This window comes from Lissotriton vulgaris, chromosome 10 (genome assembly GCF_964263255.1).
Source record: "Lissotriton vulgaris chromosome 10, aLisVul1.2, whole genome shotgun sequence".
Taxonomy (NCBI): Eukaryota; Metazoa; Chordata; class Amphibia; order Caudata; family Salamandridae; genus Lissotriton; species Lissotriton vulgaris.
The window spans coordinates 192448858-192471549 of NC_141698.1; the positions used below are offsets into that span (position 1 = coordinate 192448858).

Here is a 22692-nt window from a genome sequence, read left to right on the forward strand (position 1 = left end):
GCGCTCCAATATCTAAACTGTCTCCTTCTGACAACCCCCATTTGCCCTTGTGAATGTCTCAGACAATCACATTTTTTAAATCTATCTTATCATTTTGTTTATGAATTGTTGATGGCAGGGAATTCTATGTTTATTAGAAAACTGTTTCTCCTAGAAATCATCAAAATGTCTGTCCAGAGAAAAACTGCACTTCTGTTTTACAAGAAATATCTTTCCAACAGGATAAACAATCAAAACGAAGACAAAGATGGTGACTCGGATACTGCAGCCAGTGAGCCTCCTCCAACTCCTCAGGATAGCTCACCTGACCAAAGACGATCATCTTCAGATACAACAAAGTCCACCTATAGTCTCACAAGGCGTATTTCAAGTAAGTCAGGCATTCAGAATTATTATCCATAGGTGATTTATTTATCCATAGGTCGTTTTTACGCACTCCAAATGGCATGCAATTCAGCACTCTGAAGTAATTGAAAGGCTACACATAGAGATCCTAAAAACTTCCAAATAAATACATAAACTGACAGTTGGCTAATTCAGTTATTTTTTTAAAATAATATTTGAAATTGAAATTCACCTGACTTGATATATCTTATACTGCATGCAAATAAATGTCTAATGTTATATTCAATACAATCTCAAACTAACATATTAAATGTTTCCAAATGTAAATCAATGCACTTTCCTTAAAAAGAGGTGTCCAATGCAAGCATGTACACAAATTTATTTTAAACTAATTGTAATGAAATTTGCCTAAGTGGATATTCTGAAAATTTGGAATTAATCCGGGCAACTCTTTCAAATACTTCTTTCTTAAAAGAATGTACGTAAAGAATGCGGAAAGAAAAAATGTAGAGGTCCTTTCTATAATTAAAGCTGAAAGTCTTTTTGACTGAGCAAATATATATTTTATATACATATACAAATAAGTATATCTGCAGTTAAAAAGACTTTCAACTTTGTTTATTCCTATATATATATATATATATATATATATTCAATGAAAAAACCATAGGTTATAGACCATATATAGTTAGGGATTAGCATTTAAAAAACCTTATTTTATTTGCACAAAACCATTGAAATTCCATATATAGTTAGAAGCGCTAACTATATATCGCGCACCCGCAATCCACTGCTGATGATGTCACATATTACATCATTCATGACATGGTCAGTGACATCACTGATGACATCACTGATGACATCTCAAATGACATCACTGATGACATCACTGATGACAACTCAAATGACATCACTGATGACATCTCAAATGACATCACTGATGACATCACTGATGACAACTCAAATGACATCACTGATGACATCTCATTTGTCATCACTGATCACATCACTCATGTGATAATACAATGAACCTCTTCAGACTCTAATATAACCTTACATACACTCAGTATAAACAGACACTCACAGACTGTCACTCATCCATGGAGTTACTCACACACCTAGTCAGTCATGCAAAGAATCAATCACACCTCCATTTCCTCAACTATACAGTTATACACATCTTACTTATTCAAACATATAATAACACATATTTACTCTCTTATATAATCCCTGATACAAGCTCACAGTGATCGATACAGCCACTCACACATTCACTGGCTCTTATGTTCAGTTATTTATATATCTCAACTCTCACATGTATTGTGTTTTACATATGTACTTACTTTGACATGTAGAACTGAGATATCATTCACTCACCAATACACTCATGCACACAGTCAACCGCCCATACAGCTGTTTCCACATGCACTTTTGAAACCATACATCTAGTGAATCAACTGCTCACACATCTATGCACAGAGTCATACACCTCCCAGCCACCCACACACACACTCAGTCTCCCATACAAATACTTGGGCAACCAATCAATAACCCATATAGTTACTCATATAGCTACTTATCAACACATGCAACAGTTTACAGAACAACAGACATAATGATGCACAAATTAAGACAGTTTAGTCACTAACCCATGCACTCAGTGAGACACATTTAATCACTCACTCATACAGTCAGTCATGCACCTACTAAATCCTTCATCCAGACACTTATACATCCACTCATTCTTCAATATGTAAGACATATTTTAACTTTACAGAAACATACAGTCACTGGATGTTGTCATCAGTGATGTCATCAGTGATGTCATTTGAGATGTCATCAGTGATGTCATCAGTGATGTCACTGACCATGTCATGAATGATGTAATATGTGACATCATCAGCAGTGGATTGCGGGTGCGCGATATATAGTTAGCGCTTCTAACTATATATGGAATTTCAATGGTTTTGTGCAAATAAAATAAGGTTTTTTAAATGCTAATCCCTAACTATATATGGTCTATAACCTATGGTTTTTTCATTGAATTTCAATGGTTTTTTAAAAGCTAATATCTGTAGCTGTACAATGTATTGTTCTTTAAATTTTGAAATATATTTTTCATGTTCTTTAGACAATTTTTTTAAAACATTTTTTTTTGTTCCGCTCCCAGTCCGCGAACCGGTCTGCTTCCCGTTAGCTCAATTTAAAGCCGCGGCTTAGTACGCGAACCGGTCAACGTTCCTTTAGCGTAACTGTTACGTTTGCATGACGTTTTGCGTTATCGCGTAATACGTCGTTGGACGCGCCAAGTTAGCGGACCCGGAAGTGGACCGGAAAGCGGAGCAAAGCGCGAAACGTAAACACAGCAGGTCATGTGACTCGAAAATAACACTTTTCATTGGTTCATTTCACTTTTGGTTTCCTAATGATGTAATACTTGGTCATGTGATATAAAATTAACACTTTTCATTGGTTTAGAATTTTTCCTTCTCCCAAATGATGAAAACCCCTCCTTCTTTCCTCACTCTGACTTTCATCTTGGTGAGAGAAAGACCTTTTTTGATTCATCAGCAATGGCTTCAATGGTTGCTTCTGCCAGTGTGCCCCCACCACCTCCTCCACCTCCTCATGGGAAGAAAAGACTACCTGCTTCACTAATTATAGAAGAGGAGGAAAATCAAGAAGAGGAAGAACAGCAAGAAAATGACGAGTTTTTGCCAGAGGAGCCCAGAAGATATAATAGGAAAGAAAATTATATCTGGCAATTTTTTAAATTTCCTGCTGACCAAAAGAAAGTAAATGCCAGATACGTCTTTTGTCGCATTTGCGACGAACGACTTTCAAGGGGCACAGACAAAAAGTACAGTTTTGGCAATCATACAATGCACAGGCACATGAGTCGATGGCACCCTAACAATTACAGCAATGCACAACTTCGCGACCAACAACAAAATCCGCCAGAAATGGCAAGAAGATCTGTTGTTCAGGAGGTATCGGGACCGGAGGCGAGGGAGGTGATCCCGAACATCCAAATCAACATGGGAGAAGTGAAGCAAGTCTGTGTGTGGTGCAACCAGACACTTTGCTACCGCGAAAGTAGCATTACCCTGATAATGAGAGCCATCACCAATCATGTGTGCCCAAAACGCCCCAAAAAGTAAATTCTTTTTTTTTTTGTTGCTCCTGTTGAGCCGTCTTCGATGAATCATTTTTGTTTCCCCCCTCCCCCCCAAAAATAAAAAAAAATACAAAATGTTCAGAAAAAAACAAAAAAATATAAAAAATGTTCAGAAAACTAATAAAAAAAATTTAAAACAACAAAAACAAAAAAAAACAGTTCTTTTCAGAACTACCTCCCCATTATTAAAAAAATTGGTAGAATTCTTTGAACTCTGCCAAGCTCTATTTCTATTAGTTCGCTACCAGTTCGCACTCCGGTACGCGTACTTTGAGCGTACCAAAAATTTTTTTTTAAAAAAAGGAACAGTAAGTATAAGGAAAGGAAACAGACAGTTATGTTACAAAAAAAGACAGCTATAGGGAGTAAAGAAAAGATACTGTTACCCGCAATTCACTTCTGATCATGTCATATATTACATAATTTTTTACATGGTCAGTGAGATCATCAGCAGTGGATTGCGAGTAACAGTTTTTTCTGTTTACTTCCTATAGTTGTCTTTCTTGTAACATAAATGTCTTTTCCTATCCTTATACTTACTGTTCTTGTTTTTAAAATTTTTGGAGATCATTCAGAAACAGTAACATTAATAGAGACAGAATTAGTGAATAATAATGAAGAAGTATGAGAAGAGAGGGACTGAGAAAAATACTGGAAGGAATAGAAAAATTAAGTAATAGAGAAAGGAAGGAGAGAAGTAGCAAACACAGGAAAGTAAAGATTAAAGAAATGAAGCAGTAGAACTAATAGATGTTAAATGTGATAGATTAAATGATTGAGTGAGGGTGACGATAAGGTGTGTCCTCTCTAAAAGTTTGTTTAAGGTGAACCGTACTCTGGGTTGCATATCAAATTTATGCTTGTTGAAGAATACAGACGAGATAATAGATGTGAAGACCTACCATTGCAGTAAAACATGCCCATTTATTACATCAATCATAACATAGTCAGTGACATCATCAGCAGTGGAATGTAGGTTAAAAAAGTAGAAAACATTTACCTTATAATTCATGTTAACTTTTCAAGCAAATTTTTCATACATTCAATCTGTAAAAGAGAGAACAAACATTTCCAAAAATATTAAAACATGTATTTAAAAATTAGAAAAAAGAAGGGAAAAGGTTCAAGAAGAAACAGTTTTTAAACAACTTTGACATTTACAGAAACCTCTACTTCCCTACGACCCCTACACAATCCTAAAGATATTTATTTTAAAAAAACAGTATCTTCATGCTGATGAAATGAGGCCTATTTTGAAACATGATGCTTCTTTTGCATTGCTTATGTCTCACAATAGTGATGCAATAACAGCGCAAAAAAGATGTAAAGCCATCATAAAATTGTGTCAAACATTTTAAATGATTGTTTTAGGATGCAAATAAGATGTGTGCTTTCAAGAGCTTTCTTTGAGGTGAGGCCTATTTCTTTTTTTTAAAAAAAAACAATACCTAGAAGTACAGCACTGTAAGCATTAAAATTGACACTTACAGAAGACTCTGCTTCTCCATATCTACCTCACATTTCTAAATATATATCATAATTTCAAAAAGCATAACATTAATTATACATGTTAAATGGTTTATTTTTGCTGTTCTCAGAATGTATCAAATTTCACTTAAATCAGTGACTTGAAGGTATTCATCATGTAACAGCGGGAAAAAAAAAACACAATCAAAATGACTGTGTTTAAAAAACCCATACAACCTTCGAAATCTGATTTCAAAACTCCTTAAAATTAACTTACTTTCAATGACGTCGAACGATCTCCTATGAACAGCATCCACTCTGTTGTGCTACAAATATTTTCAGCCCGCCACTTTCTGAAAGAAAACCTCCATCGATACGTAAAATATGTTACATAGAAAAAAAGACTTCTCTCATTATATCACATGTTTCCACTAGGCCAAATCATGTTGCCGCGATTCGCAAGTCTTGTTATTCTTCCAATCAAATCCCGACATTTTCTATTTTCGCAACTTTCAAAAATAAAATATTTGAGATTATTTTCACAATCCTGGACTACTAATAACTTACTCTTCTTTGTCACTCATGTTCTCCTTTTCCTATGACACTGATACTGCTTACTATGAAGCAGACTTACTTGCATTAGGTTTATATAGTTGGATTTTTAATCTAGACAGCATTGCAGACTTACATTCCCTCTACTTAAAATTTTGGTTTTAAAAACACCAGGTAAGAATTTTTAAGGTCAAACGGCAATTTTTTTTTGAACGTTACAACGGAATCATTACAGAATGACCAGCCGTTTCCAGACTTTAAGTAAGCTGTATAATGTCCTGATGTTGTTGATGGACCATCGTGATAGATAATTGCTACAGTAACAAAAGTCCTCCCTGATATTGACAGCTGAGAAGCCACAAAATTTTTTATTAAAGTTGACAATTTTGATCCATCAGGCCTACAACGTTGGATCATTAAAATGACATACTGGCCATATCTACGTATAAATAATGTTGACATCATATCACATTTACATTGGCTACACTCCATGTTGTGATCCGCTGCATTTACTAGCTTATTAAAGGAGACTGATTTACTGTCTGGCAAAGTTAAATATATAAATCTTTCTGAGTCTACACTAGTAGTACTTGATACCATACAGTTCTCGCAGTCATGCTGCCATTGATAAGAAAGCCCAAACAGGTGATCTACATCTACACCCTCAACTTGCAATATATCAAGCATATACATTAAAAACTCCTGACAATCTTGCTGATTATTTTCAGAGAAGTCTGTTTGACCTGAACATTCATCTAACAGATAACGAACTTCAGACACACTTTCTACTTTTGTTCGATCAGTGCTACATTTCTCGAAAACAGAATTCAACAAACAGCATAAAATTTGTTCAGAATTCAACAGAATCTGTTCTTTTAAACTCTCTAGTGAAAAGAGAACATTAACCACTACATTTGCATAGCAGTTGACACCAGAACTGTTTTCAAATTGAAAACCGACAACATCTTCAACAGAATCCACTTTCTTTCTGCTAACAATTTTCGGTTCATTGACTTTTAGTCTTTTTGCAACAACCTCCCTACTATTACTGCTATTTCTACGTTTGCGGCCTACCACACGTTTCTCAAACAAAGGATATTGAGGCAAATGTGGCGCATACTCTCTTCTTAACCTATTGTATTCCTTAACACAATCTAGATCCGCACAAATGTTTGTGACATCACAGTCAATCAAGTACAATCCCGATAAAGTTCTAACTCGTGACAATGCCACATATGCCATACCCTCCTTGAACACAGAACTGCCAATATTCACCAATGCACAGTCTACACTTAAACCTTGCGATTTATGGATTGTCACCGCATATGCCAAGCAAACAGGAAACTGTTTACGGCGAACATATAAATCTTTAACAAGCAAAAACCTAGCAGAACAACGACCAATTTGCTGTACTTCCTCAATGCCATCAAATTTAATTTTTAAAAATTCTATTCCATCTCTATTTCTGTATTTCTCAAAATCAACAACATTACCCATTGATCCATTTACCAGACCTCTTTCTACATGTAAATTCCTTCTCAAAATAATTCGGCAATTTAAACACACATTCAAAGTCTTTTCAAAACCCGCTGTTTTAGATATAGTCTTCTCTAATGAATCCAATTTTGATTTCAAATTGTCTGACAAAATAATTGTTGATCCCATATGCTCTAATTTGTCGATAGCTTCAAGTTTCACAATCTCTTGCTTTTCTAAATTCAACATTTTGTTGTTGAAGATGGCACATTCTGCAAGAGTTGGCATGAGACATATCCCGGATTTCTTCTCAGTAATTTTCTGAAAAATATTCTCAGGCACAATCTCTTGTTTGGGATATAAATTTGACAGTAATCGTGCATTTAAAGCTTCTTTCCCATGCTCGGTCACTTTTCCAATTCTAATATCTTGTAGAATATTCTTGTAATCTTCATCCTTTGCCTGACGCATATTTTGATGCAGTTCTGCATAATTGAAGTTTAACCATATATTGACGTTGCCAATGCTCCCTAGGCACTTCCTGGTATCTTCATGCGTGAGTATTTTGAACACAGGTTGACCTTTTACTGGTGTCAGCTGCAGAAGATCTCCGAAAACAATGATGTGTTTCCCACCAAATAACACATCATATTCAGTTTTAAGTACTTCTTGCATTCTCAAATGCACAAAGGCAAGCATGACATTGGAAACCATGCTTACTTCGTCAATGATAAGTAGTTTCATTTTCCTCAAGACTCTTGAAACTTCACAGCAAGCATCTCCAGATAACTTGTTGTATTGTAATTTGTTGTCATGCTCCACCGGCAGCATCAGTAGACGATGCAAAGTAATACCTTTAATGTTATGTGCTGCCAGTCCAGTAGGAGCGGTGACAACACAAGACAGCGATGACTCAGTCCTTTCCTGCAAATAACAAGAGATTGCTTTAATGAGGAAACTTTTTCCAGTTCCCGCTTCTCCACTCACGTACAGTCGGACAGGCTTCAACGATGTACATGAGCACTTGTTCTTCTCATGACTTAATCCGTGCTCAATTTCCGTGGTAACTTCATCATATATTTTCCTCTGCTCAACGTTGAGTTGTTTTTCCAAGTCTTCTAAGTTAACTGAATCCTCCTGAGCATGTGCCATGGCTCTTTCCACTTCATTCATAGCAGTGGCAGCTTCATTTTCGATAAGAGGTCCTCCAAGTGGATCTTGACTCAATGAAACAGAACTCTGACTGTCCTGAGAACTGTCTCTGGCAATCTCGGCTGCAATCGTTGCTTCCTGCTCAATTTCCAAAGTTAGCATTTCTTGATATTTAGAAAAAGCAGGACATTCTATGGACTCCTTGGCTGCATTGAAAGAGTCTTCGTAACAGAGGAAATCTCCAAGCAGTTCCTCTTCTGCACGCCAAGGCTTGAAAAGTTGCAAAAGTGCTAAATAAAAAAACTCCTTTTTTTCTGGAGATTCACCACTCAATTTTCGATGGTTTACTAATTGGCATTTTCTTTGCTTGACCAGGCATCCCTCACTTCCAATTACAGCATACACTCCTTTCTCAATATCTTCTTTGATGTTCCTCTTGAATATATAATTTTGGAGAACCTCATATAGACAAACATTCTCAAGGTGACTGCTTCGATTTGGATAATATGTATCCAACATGTTGGTCTTCAAAATGTCGGTACTGTTTGGTTCCTTTTCTGCCAAATACTCAATTTCCCGGACAGGTTTTAGAACTCGATTTCGCGTTGCAGCAAGACCAAGACTCGCCCAAACGAGACTCCTGGATTTGGCATAGAGACTTGCTGAAGACAACCGGTCAGAACATTCGTAAGCTCCGATTTCTCGATGCGACAACATCTTCAGACTGAAACTGTACAACTTCTTGCTGAGGCTCTTTTCATGAGAAATGTCCTCCCACATATCCTTCAGTTCGGTCTTTTCTTTTTTGGTGATGTAAGATGTCACATACCGAGCCACAGCCATACAGTTGTCAGCCACAAACTGTATATCCATGTTAGCATTCCACATGGACAAAATCACTGGGTTGTAGTCATTGATGTACTTGGACTCTTCGTTCCTTTTCAAATTGTATGTATTCTTGGGTGATTTCCTCGTCACATTATGTCGCAGCGAAGACATCAAACTGTTCACTCTTCCTTTAGAAATCACCGGTCGTGGAAAGTTGAAACGACATTTGGTGTAGAACTTGTCCTTGTTTCTGAATTTACGACGACAGTACTTTCCACAACGATGGCTTTGGAAACGTAGAACTTGTTCTCTTAGACTTTTCTTCTCCGTTGCGTTTGGAACAGCACACGTAGAATACTGTTCGATGAAATTCATCACTAAGTCATCCGGATCTGTTCCAAATTTAGGTGCATCCTTGATCCACAACAACATATGTATATGAGGGGCACCTCTTGCTTGGTACTCCTTTCTCCAAAAGAAATCCAACACCTGTCCAAGAGGTGGATTCTTTTTATTTGTGATGAAAGACATCATAGCTTCAAATCTATGATTGAAGTACCTGCATACATTGACTGGATCCAAAGAGCACAGTTCTCCGGGTGTCTTGAATTCGATGTTTTCAATGTTACCATTTGCCTCTCGTAAAAATTCAAGTAAGTCTTCCCAGCCATACTCGGCACAGCTCAGAGTGAGGAACCATGTTGGAGTTCCTAAGTTCCTCAGCATACATTTTAAATCACCATGACGACGGTACCAGTACTCATTAGTACCACGCTGACACGCCATGAGATTAATTAAGTGAGAATCCAAAATACTGTCTTGGACATTGACTTTATGCATAAAGTCACTTGCCGAGATGTTTCGCATCTGTATACCACTTTTTAAGATGTGGTTCACTGCATATGACAGTCCAGACAGATCGCTTTCAAACAGGAGATGAAACAAATAGGGAATGCATTGCCGAAACCTAGGATCTGCTGCATACAATCGTAAAGTCCGGTATTCAGACGCAGGAATTTGATGAGGTCGCTCATCATATCTTCCTCCTTGACCTGTGGGAAATAGCTGTGGGAAACACCGAGCTTCCAAACTTTCCTCCCAAACACTAATGGGACTCCCTTTGGCTTGTTTCATTTGAAACAACTCAATAGCATTCCCCATGACTTCCTTGGAATGCAAAGGATGAACACTATAATGTTCATATATTTCTTCACTTTTAGAGGCCTCTACTTTCTCAATTTGGCCAGCACACAAATCGCTATCCTCTTCATCACTTACTTCCTCTTCTGCAACATATACATTCTTATAGTACTTATTATTTTTCTTCAAATACACTGTTGCCTTTTTGACTTTCCTAACATCCACTAAATCTTGCCATATTTTCTTATTCTTTGTCGGAACCCCATTAACCAAGATAACCAGAGGTTCCTCTTCCACTTTTTCTATTCCAATTGTGTTAATGTTTTTCTTCAAATCTAGAGGCAAATAAACAACTCTTCCCTTTAATCCTCTCTGTAAATCTGCTGGAGGCAACTTCCCTGTCTTTGGCTCCATTCTTACAATAGCCTGAAAGGGATGGATACTTTGAATCAAAATAGATTCATAAGTATTTAAATCCTTCAATTCAGAAGGAATCTCAACCAATTCCAGATTATTATGAACTGCCCTAGCAGGCATCTGGTTTTGGTTTAATTTATTACAACAATAAGTACACACACGTTGATCCGATCCCAAATCAAAATAATTTTCTACCATCAAGTATGTGGCAAAATCCTTCCATTCACTATTATTTTCCCTTTCACTTTTTGCATATAAATCCACTACCTTAGTCTGATTCTTATAATAAGTGCGTCGACAACATACACAAGTGAAATTAGGCCTCTCACTTGATTTCATCTGAAACGTGGCAATTTCCTTCTGAAAATTATCTGTACTGGAAACCTGTACATTATCTTCCACATTACCCTCTACTTCAGGGTCAATTTGAACATTCTCATCTTTACTACCAAAGTAACAAAACTCAATTTCTTCACAAATATTCTTCACATCTATTTCAGAACCATGCAAAAGAGCAGCACATAATTGTTTAAGCATAATTGCTGGACTCTTAGCATAATACAACATTCTCACTAATTTTCTCACTTTATTATGATGCACTGCTAGCATCCTGAAATGATGAAAAACACTCTGGCATACTCTCCTGGAAAGACAAGCCAGTGAATGACCACGCAAACCTGTCATTTGTCTCACTCTGCAAGGATCTAAATCTTGCAACAACTTCATTTTCTGCTTCAAACTTTTCTTATTAAATGTCCGTATAAAATCACAAAGCAAATTGATGGAAACCTGTCGCACACTGCAAATAGAACTACACTTCCAAATGTACACAGGACCCTTAGGACGTCTTCCTAAAACCTCATCACTTAGCGCCTCTTCTGTCTCTGTTGTCACAAGTTGTTCTTTTTCAACTGGACAACCATCCTTCACTTCATAAGCTCGACCACTGGTGTCAACTGCAAACACCAAATCATTATCCTGAAAATAACTCTCCTCATTAAAAAATGCCTCACAACTAGAACTATGCATCCATTCTCCGGAAAAAACTTCACAAAAGTTAGTACGATTTACTACTCTCTTCCATCTACTTTTAGTTTTGAAATCAGAAATTACCTTGCTTAGTTTCCTAATTCTATTGATTACCAAAATAAACAACTTTCGCTTAATTTCAAAAGCATGATCAATAATTTTCTCTACATTTTTCTTCTTCTTATAAAATGCCGCTTTCTGTTGGCCTTTTTTTTTAATATTTTTCAATAAATTAACTATTATCCTATTACGGAACATTCGATGTCGAATGTCCCTAAACTGTTGTTTCCTTCTACTATCATGCACAGAGTTATCTCTTCCTCTACCAGTAACATTTTTGATGGGTCTCTCCTTTCCATTTAAATTGCTTTTCTTTTTGAGGACTGAAACATTTTTTGGAGAAATACTTTTTTTATGACAAATATTTCTTAAGAATGATTTCGTGCTCTTACCCGGACCTTTCTTGGTGTTTTGACAAGTATTTGGGGAAGAGGACTGCTGCAATAAAACATCATCCTGCTGTCTTTGACGTTTTCTAGCCTTTCGTATTCGACTTTTGGAAGGCATTTTCCAAACTATGAAAGAATCTGCAGTTGAATCTGTGGAAAAATATAATATAAAATGTTATTAACCACTATTACCAAACAGTAAATAAATAACAGTCATCTAAAACTTAATGCCGTACTAATTATTTAACATAGCAAATGTTTTCCACCAGCACTGCATCACAAAAATGACACTCAATGGTGCAAAAAAGGCATACAACACTCATAAATCACTCCCTAATATTTTAAATCATTAATTCAGGATGACGATAAGATGTAGCCTATCTAAAGATTTGTTTAGGCCCTGATCTTTAGACTGGGGTAAATGTGTGTCATTGATCCACATTCAGTCCATCACCTGTTTTGTTTATTTGAGGTGAGGCCAACACATGGTTGCAGATAAGATTTTCACTGAAAAATATCAAAATAAAAAAACATGTGAAGGCCTACCAATGAAGTAAATCATTAAATGAAAACCAATACATTTCTGGAAATATGCACTACTAGTGCTTCATAAGATGTTTTGGGTCATATTTATAAGGCATTTGAGTATCTAGTATGCTATTTTTCGTTCTTCCTGGTGCAAATTTATTGTAAATATGCTCCCACCTGCGGTTGGCAAATTTAGATTTTGATTATGGGAGTTAGATAGGCATGTTAATAATTTCCCAAAAATGGTGTATAACCCCAAACAACCTTTGAAGCAAATGCTCTTAGCCATGTTATCCACCTCCCATTGGATAACATGGCTAAGAAGTGCTCAGGGCCCCATGAGGAACGCTTTCCATTTAAAAAGGGAAAAATAACATCAAAGACACTAAAATGCCTTCTAAATATGACCCCAAACAACCTATGAAGCTCTAACAGAACATATCCTGAAATGTAATTGATTTCAAAATTCGTTTTTAAACACAGCATATAAATCAATTGTATACCTGCATTCATGGAGAAATGACTAAAAATGTCCTTGAGACACATGAAAGTGTTTTCTGGAATGCCCTAGCACCATTTTTGGGACACTATTAACATGGCTACGTAACTCCCATAATCAAAATCTAAATTTGCCAAGCGCAAGTGGGAGCGTATTTACAAGACACTTGCCCCAAGAGGAACACTTTCCATTTAAAAAGGGAAAAATAACATCGCAGAAAAGTCAGCAATATTCATGCACTTTCCAGCAAATGCTCTTAGCCATGTTATCCACTTCCTATTAAATAACATGGCTAAGAACTGCTCAGGGCCCCATGAGGAACGCTTTCCATTTAAAAAGGGAAAAATAACATCAAAGACACTAAAATGCCTTCTAAATATGACCCCAAACAACCTATGAAGCTCTAACAGTACATATCCTGAAATGTAATTGATTTCAAAATTCGTTTTTAAACACAGCATATAAATCAATTGTATACCTGCATTCATGGAGAAATGACTAAAAATGTCCTTGAGACACATGAAAGTGTTTTCTGCAATTCACTAGCACCATTTTTGGGACACTATTAACATGGCTAGGTAACTCCCATAATCAAAATCTAAATTTGCCAAGCACAAGTGGGAGCGTATTTACAAGACACTTGCCCCATGAGGAACACTTTACATTTTAAAAGGAAAACATAACATCTTAGACACTCAAATACCTTATAAATATGGCTCAAAACAACCTATGAAGCTCTAGCAGTACATATCCAGAAATGAAATTGATTTCTTAAATCGATTTTAAAAGCAACATCTCTGTTTCAGCTTACATAACAGACCATAAAATGGGCTCCATGTACCACAATAACTTGTGTTACTGCATGCCAGAATGTTACACCAAATATGCAATTACAATTTCTCTATGAAACTAATTCTATTAGTATATCACTAAAGACAAAACCACATTTTATAAACACAGCTTTCTTCATCATTTTCTCCTTAAATCATACTATTCTCTATCTAAATTAAATAAATGTTTTCTCACCTTAGCAAATATTTTTTGAGTTTTGAAAACAGTCTGAGAAATACACCAAATTGTCTTCAGCAGAAGAAAAAGGATGCACTCCAAAGGCTGCAGCTATTGAAAGCACAGAAATACAGATATTCTTTTCACATATCTCTCATATTAGCCAATCATACCTCTTCCCTCACTTTTTTCAAATCAAAACCCTTCCCCCCTCTGCCCTGTCTGCCTTGTATCCATAGCAACCACCTCCTGGAAGACCTCTCATGTTTGCAAATTCACACAACAATGTTTCAATTGAACTCTGAACTCTCAGTGCACCTGCGTATCCAGTGCAATCTTTCATTAAATGTTTCTTCCTTGACCATTCAAATTACATCTTTCAAAGAACACATCCATGCACCCTAACTTTCTGTTTTCAGAAATGGAAATGCACCAATCACTGCTAATGAATCATTAGCATTGTAAATCCACAGTTTTTTTTCTTTAGAAACTCCTACTGTTTCAACTGCCCTTTCATTACCACACTTCATCTGACTACAGAACAACCTTCAGCCACCATGTTTAACGTCTGGATTGTTGGACATAGTTACATCCACTGGGCTCAAAGGTATGCTGAGAACAGAAATTTACCTAACCTCAATTTACAAGATGTGGAAATTAAGTGGTTGGGCCAAAGAGGATTAAAATGTCACCAATTGATACCATTGGTGAAAACCTTTATGCATTTGCCAAAACCTGACCTGTTAATAGTGCACTGTGGAGGTAATGATTTGGGCACTTTGACAGGGGTAGGTCTGGAAATGCTTTTAAAGGACACCTTTGAGCAATTAATGGCACTTTTTCCTCAAACTGCCTTGGTATATTCCAATATATGCCAAAGACAGAAATGGAGGTGGTCCAACCAATTTTGTCCACAAATTGAGAAAGCGAGGAAGCATGTAAACAAATCTGTGTCAGCTTTCATGAGAGACCATGGAATGGGCTCTCTGTACAACAATAACTTGCGTTACTACATGCAAGATATCTACAGAGGAGATGGAGTTCACTTCTCAGATGAGGGCAACAGAATTTTCATTCTGAATTTAAGACTGTGCATTGGTACCTACTTATAAGTACCTAAATGTACCATAAACCCAAAAGCTCTTCTCAGAGCTACCCTTCATCTGATCACACACTTTTATTATTTTTTTTCTAACTTTTTTCTGTAATTTTCAACAAACTACGCTTAAAGAGCGCTATCCGGTACGCGAACTGGAAGCTAACCGCGCAAAATTTCAAAAAAAAGTTTTTTCTTCGCAAATATAGTCCTCCTCAGCCACCCTCAGAAAACGTAGGGGGGCAAAATACTTGTACCATGCCCCCTTCTACCCATTCAGAACATTATTTACCCTCCATTTTATACCTTGATTCGACCGAAACACAAAATGGTGGACTCCCGTTACGCTCCAAGTACGCGGACCGGACCGCTATCCGGGAAGCGGTCCAAAAAAAAGGCGGGAAAGTAATTTACAGAAAAACGACTAGAGACACTCTCACCAAATATAAATTAGCTCATACTACATAACAATCCCTTTCATTCTCACAAATTTGATTGAAATTTCATTTAGCCATTTAGCCTTTAGACCTCTCCAAATACCGTGAGGTAAATTACTTCACAAAACACATCTGAACTGTTGGAATTGACAACCAATGAAAATGTTACTTTCATTTTCTACTTTTATTACCTGACATTTGATTGGTTATATACTTGAATATATATAAAGGAAGAGAAGAAAACACAGCCATTTTGACTACTACTTCTTGTTGTACAACACCTTTTAATAGCTTCCAAAAACTTCAACTTCTTTGTGAAGGTAAGATATAATTTTTAAAAACGAAATATATTGTGCACTATAACTTAATATAATAGAATTTTTCTGCTACATATACACTATCCCTCTGTAGTAGTAATGTATTTAGATAGACTTCTCTGTTATAGTTATGAATGGAGTTAGGCTTGTCTTGGTTAAATCACATACACTTTTTTATAGTCCTATTTCCACTCTGATACTATACACTGCCAAAAGATAAATTCACTGATAAAAAATGACTATCTAAAATTAATCCCAACAGTGCCCTATCTCTACTAATATATATTTTCTTATTCAAAATTTCAGGCAAAATGGAAGGCGAACAACAAATTTCATTTTCGATTGAACTGAAGGAGAGCAGCCAAGACAAACTTGATGACTTTATGGATGACAGTAGAGACCACGAACTTCTACAATGTGTTGAAGCAGTAGACAACTTGCTTGAAAATGAAAAACAATTACACCCTATAATAAATTATGACATTTCTGACAATGAAATGTTAGAAAATTTAATAAAGTATGAAAAACAATGAAAATAACAAAAATAACTTTAAAAATAAAGACAACAAAAAAAAAAAAGAAAAAAAAACAAACAATTAACATACAGTCTTTGAAAAGTGTATCATTCTATTATCCTTATAGTACGCTGCCCAGAACGCTTTCCGGTTCGCGTACTAGACGCTCATCGCGAAAAAAAAAATATATATATTTTTTTGGACCCTGCTGGGCCCTTTTAAAAACACCACATAAAACCTAGGGGGTCAGGGAGGATCTACTATGCCCCCTTATGGAAATTTCCCTCTTTGTTTTGGCCTCCTCTTGTCTCTCGATCCTACCGAGAGAGAAGATGGCGGCTGCACCGGACTGTTTAGAATGTTGACAGACACCGAAGAGCCAATCAGCTTTCCGTGCGCAAAGTTCCGATAAGCGAAAAGTACGCGAACCGGATCGCTGCCCGGACCGCTGTTACAGATATATATCTTGATTTAAACGTTAATTTCTCAAAATCCACTGAAGCACATATATTGAGACCTAGCAAAGGCACATCGGGCTAACAGTCCCTACAATTTTCCCAAGTTTCGTGGAAATCCATTCAGCCGTTCGGGCTAAAAGTGAGGCCAACCGCCCTATGGAAATTAACATGGGAAAAACGCGTTTTGGGACCCCCCTTTTATCTCAGCCCCCCCTTGCCGAAACCCCCCAAATTTCCAGGAGCTGCTCAGAAACAAAATGTGCCATTTTCCAGAAAATTTCAGCCAATTCCGTCCACAAACGCCAAAGTTATTAGACATAGAATTTTCAGAAATCCCATAGGGAAAAAATCCTAACTATATATACCTACTGGCGACCGCCAGTAGGTAATATATATATATATATATATATATATATATATATGTATATATATATATATATATACACTGTCAGTGTATTCCCTGCCGCATTTATCCCTGGAACCCGAGGCTGAGGTGGTATAGGGGAGCCGAGGAGGTCATTTGATGGACAACCTACCTGGAAATGTAAACCGCCACACTTTGGTTTTCTTTTCTTTTTTTTGGGAACACTTTGCTGCACTTTCGCCGAACACAGTGGATCTGCACTACTCGATCCATCCCCCTGAGCAACACCCCTGGGGACCCGCTACACAGGACTCTGGGACTTGCAGTCTCCTACAGCACACAGGACTCTGCACAGGTGTGCTGCTTAGTCGAGGGGGCGGTGCTGACTCGCCACTACGAGATCAGATAAAGCGGCGTCTAGTAGCGGAGTGTATTCCAACATTGGAGGTTTGTGGCGCTGACGACGGCCAAACAACGGCTAGAAATGCATCCGCCTTTTTTCATTAAAGAACCTCCAACAGTTCCCCTGGGTCTCTGCTCGTCTTTTGGGAGGAGATTTCGTGACATATATATATATATATATATATATATATCTCTCTCTCTCTATATATATATATATATATATTAATACCAAACCAAACTTCACCATCCAAGAAGGCGCTGACTCCGTGTATCTTAGTTCAAGGGTGTTTATTTTACATCAACTTCTGCTCAGACGCGTTTCGGCGGCAACCTCCGCCTTGCTCACTAACATCTGACTAAACAAATTAACGCTTTTTATACATGTTCAAACTTTCACATGAGTCATAATTGTCATCCCTGATTGGCATTGGTTTGTTACCATAGTGACTACGTGTTACACCCACACAATTACGTGCCTGTTTCAATTACTTCTGTGCTTTTTGGCGTTTATAGTACATTTTCTATGTTCCATTGCTTAGCATGTAATAGACACACATATATAGCATATTTGTAATCATATTCTATACATTTCTAAACCATATCATTCACATATAGTATTAATGAATGTATTATGACATTGGCGGGAGAAACCTCCGTGTTACGTGACACCCTGCATGTTACCTGCGTCATGGGGGATCGGGCGTATCAGAGGGGAGGTGTGTATATCCACTGTCCGTGATTGGTTATATGGACCCTGGTTCCCACAAATGGGCTCTGTTGCATCGAACATCGGTTTGCTAGCCTAGTGGCAGAGGCAGAACAAGTTACAGTTAACCCAAGCGTCCTTGTGCAGTCGGTGAGTGACTCTCTGTTTGTTAGAGTGGGCCTCTACTGTTTGTTGAACCAAGAGGAGAGGTGCGGTCTTGCGCTAGTGCGCTTTGATTCTCCTACTAGTGGATGGTGTCTCTCACGTATAGAAACCAATGTGTGCCCAAACAGCCTTAGGGGTGTTTCACATCTACTCAGGGTGCTGTATGACTATGTGGAAAAAATAGTGATTGGTTAAATTTTATCGCGTATACTGTTGTGCGATGTTACAGGGTACTCGGGAAAGAGAGGTAAGCTGCTCTAGATGTGCACACTTAGGGCTTCGTCGGCATTTAGCCCTACGGGAATCTTGGAATTCAGCAGAATTATGTATCTGGATTCCAGACGACGCAATGCAAGTTTGCGATTGCCTCCCCTAACATTTTTTGGGACATTGTCTAAGACGCAGTAGGTTAGGCCTTTGGCATCACCACCATGTACTTCGTGGATGTGCCTCGCTACAGGATAAGCTGGGTCCTTGTTTGTTATTGCCCTTAGGTGTTGCAACACCCTAACATGTACTGGGTGAATGGTCGACCCTACATATATTTTGCCACATACACATGTCAGCATGTATACAGCATGGTCTGTTTTGCATGTGTAGTGATCCCTCAAATGGTAGGGTTGTTTTCGAAAGGGTACTGTGATACTGGTAGTATTTTTGCCATGCATGCAGGCTTTACATTTTGTGCACTTTCTAAAGCCTTTTTGGGATTGAAACCATACTTTTTGTTTGGGTATGGCTGGGGCATTGCAGACTAATTGTTGCCGCATGGATTTGGGTTTCCTGAAAGACACTAGTGGTCTTTCACCCACTGCTCTACCTATGGTTGTGTCATTTCTAACCAGCGGCCAATGCCTTCTGAGTATTTTGCGAAGGTTGGCTTGGTGACGATTGAAACTTGTGATTAACCTAGGTGGTTGTCTCTCTGGTGCGGCGGCCCCAGATTCTGGTTCTTTTGGGAATAGTAATTCCTGGCGGGTTTTTGAGTTACACTTTACCTCTGCAGCCTTGCATATTTTATCAGAGTACCCTCTTTGTTTTAATCTTGAAAAGAGATTTGTCTTGGCTTTTGATAACCCCTCTTTTGTACTGCAATTGCGAGTCATCCTTAGGCATTCTGCATATGGGATGGATTGTTTTAGTGGTGTGGGGTGAAAGCTGTTTGCGTGGAGGATTGTATTGCCCGCAGTGGGCTTACGATACGTGCGTGTTTGTATTTTACCATCTTCTACAAATAGCTCCACATCCAGAAATTGAATACTCTCCCTGCTGGCATTACACGTAAATTTTAAATTTAGTGAATTTTCATTCAACTGGTCTGTGAAGCTGTATATATATATATATATATATCTCTCTCTCTCTCTCTATATATATATATATATATATATATATATATATATATATATATATATATATATATATATATATATATTTATGTCTTTCCTAGTAGTTCCCGGACCACCAACGCAGCGGCACAACACAGATACTCAGCCTCCAAGACCTATTTCTCAATTTTCTATTTTATTTTATTTTGTTTTGTGAACGGCGCATATTCATGTGGCACAAAATCAGACAATATATTGGACCCAATAGAAGGCAACTCGACAAAACTCGTTGGTCCTGGATTGTAAAGTAAAGGACTGTTTATTGCCAATTGTTTGAGCCCAAATAAATATATATATATTTTTTTTAACTGACCTTGAAATTGGGGTCACAACTTGTGTTTGTTGGACGTGTGCCGCCGTAGTATCGGGTGTCTAGGAGGAGGAACACCTAATGGAGACATATATATATATATATATCACCGCTCCTCCTGCACCTTCTCATGCACTCACACACGGGTGCTGTATGCGGGTGGTGCTCCCGCTAATATTTCGCTCCTCGTCTCCTTGTGATTTAAGAAAGACACAGCACTCACGGGGGAGAGTCATAGATTTATTTTGACTCTCAAACGCACCAGGCACGTTTCGGCTATCGCCTTGGTACCACCGAGGAAGGCGATAGCCGAAATGCGTCTGGTGCATTTGAGAGTCTAAATAAATCTATGACTCTCCCCCGTGAGTGCTGTGTCTTTCTTAAATCACAAGGAGTTGAGGAGCGAAATATATATATATATATATATATATATATATATATATATATATATATATATATATATATATATATATATATATAAATATATATATATATATATAAATATATATATATAAATATATATATATATATGTATATATATATATATATATATATATATATATATATATATATATATATATATATATATATATATATATATATATATATATATATATATATATATATATATATATATATAGATATATATATATTACCTACTGGCGGTCGCCAGTAGGTATATATAGTTAGGATTTTTTCTCTATGGGATTTTTGAAAATTCTATGTCTAATAACTTTGGCGTTTGTGGACGGAATTGGCTGGAACTTTCAGGAAAATGGAACATTTTGTTTCTGAGCAGCCCCTGACAATTTGGGGGGGTTTCATCAAGGGGGGGCCGAGAAAAAAGGGGGGTCCCAAAACGCATTTTTCCCATGTTAATTTCCATAGGGCGGTTGGCCTCACTTTTAGCTCGAACGGCTGAATGGATTTGCACGAAACTTGGCAAAATTGTAGGGACTGTTAGCCCGATGTGCCTTTGCTAGGTCTCAATATATGTGCTCCAGTCGATTTTGAGTAATTTAGGTTCAAAAAAAGATATATATATGGGCGGAGCCTAACCACACATCTGATCTGATTGGCTGTCAGCACTTCATCCAAGAAGTGTTGGCAGCCATCTTGGGACCAATATACATGATAGCACCTCATTAAAAAGCATTGTAGTTGATAGAGGGTTTTAGGACTTTAGTTACATTATAAATCATTTGTTGATGGTACCATACTCGTTTTAGGAATTGTGGTGGGTTCTAAGGTGATTTTACCATGTGAAAAAACCTTCTGCTGTGATATCATGAATATTGTTTGAAAGAAAACTAATATCTCATGATTTTCCCACAGTGGTTTGGAAGGGGATCTATAAGCTAAACTGAAAGCATATTTTCTGTAAATTCACATTATCTTTCTCAGTCATGTGAAAATGAAGTCTGACATTCTCAGTAAAACATGTACATCCAAAAGGACAGAGACTGTCAGTTGATTCCTTTGTGTTCTACTGCAGCCTCCTAGAGTGTTCTAAAGAACAACTAGAGCACTAACAGTCCTACTTATTACAAAGGTATGGCACACCTGAAGCCATCTTGATTGGAATAAAGTGGTAACTCTTAAAACATTTAATTTAAAAAGAAACAACATGAGGGGGTATATTTTGCCATAGAAAGTATGATTAGTGCTGCAGAATGAAAAATTAGGGCACATTTTGAGTGACTTCTCAAATCCTTTTCTATTTCATTAAAACATTCTGACATGCAGTCTCCCAAAATGGCCACCAGAGACAAAAGAGCCCAAATGTAGCCCAAATATCACCCAGATGTAGCCCAAGTATAGCCCAATGACAGAATGTCCCAGAGTGTTCTAAAGAACAACTAGAGCGCTAACAGTCCTACTTATTACAAAGGTATGGCACACCTGAAGCCATCTTGATTGGAATAAAGTGGTAACTCTTAAAACATTTAATTTAAAAAGAAACAACATGAGGGGGTATATTTTGCCATAGAAAGTATGATTAGTGCTGCAGAGTGAAAAATTAGGGCACATTTTGAGTGACTTCTCAAATCCTTTTGTATTTCATTAAAACATTCTGACATGCAGTCTCCCAAAATGGCCACCAGAGACAAAAGAGCCCAAATGTAGCCCAAATATCACCCAGATGTAGCCCAAGTATAACCCAATGACAGAATGTCCCAGAGTGTTCTAAAGAACAACTAGAGCGCTAACAGTCCTACTTATTACAAAGGTATAGCACACCTGGAGCCATTGTGATGGGAATAAAGTGGTAACTCTTAAAACATTTAATTTAAAAAGGAACAAAATGAGGGGGTATATTATGCAATAGAAGGTATTATTAGTGCTGCAGAAAGAAAAATAAAAATTAGGGCACATTTTGAGTGACTTTTCAAATCCTCTTCTATTTCATTAAAAAATTCTGACATGCAGTCTCCCAAAATGGCCACCAGAGACAAAAGAGCCCAAATG

The 22692-nt window shown here is 37.2% G+C and overlaps 1 protein-coding gene across 1 annotated transcript in view; it reads left to right on the top strand.

The window, feature by feature from the left end:
* The window catches only part of SYT17 (synaptotagmin 17), a 616952-nt gene that overhangs the window by 173214 nt on the left and 421046 nt on the right, over positions 1-22692 (top strand). Inside the window, exon 4 of the mRNA XM_086939743.1 lies at positions 222-370. Coding sequence (XP_086795869.1) covers positions 222-370 — 149 coding nt within the window. The remainder of the gene's footprint in view (positions 1-221; positions 371-22692) is intronic.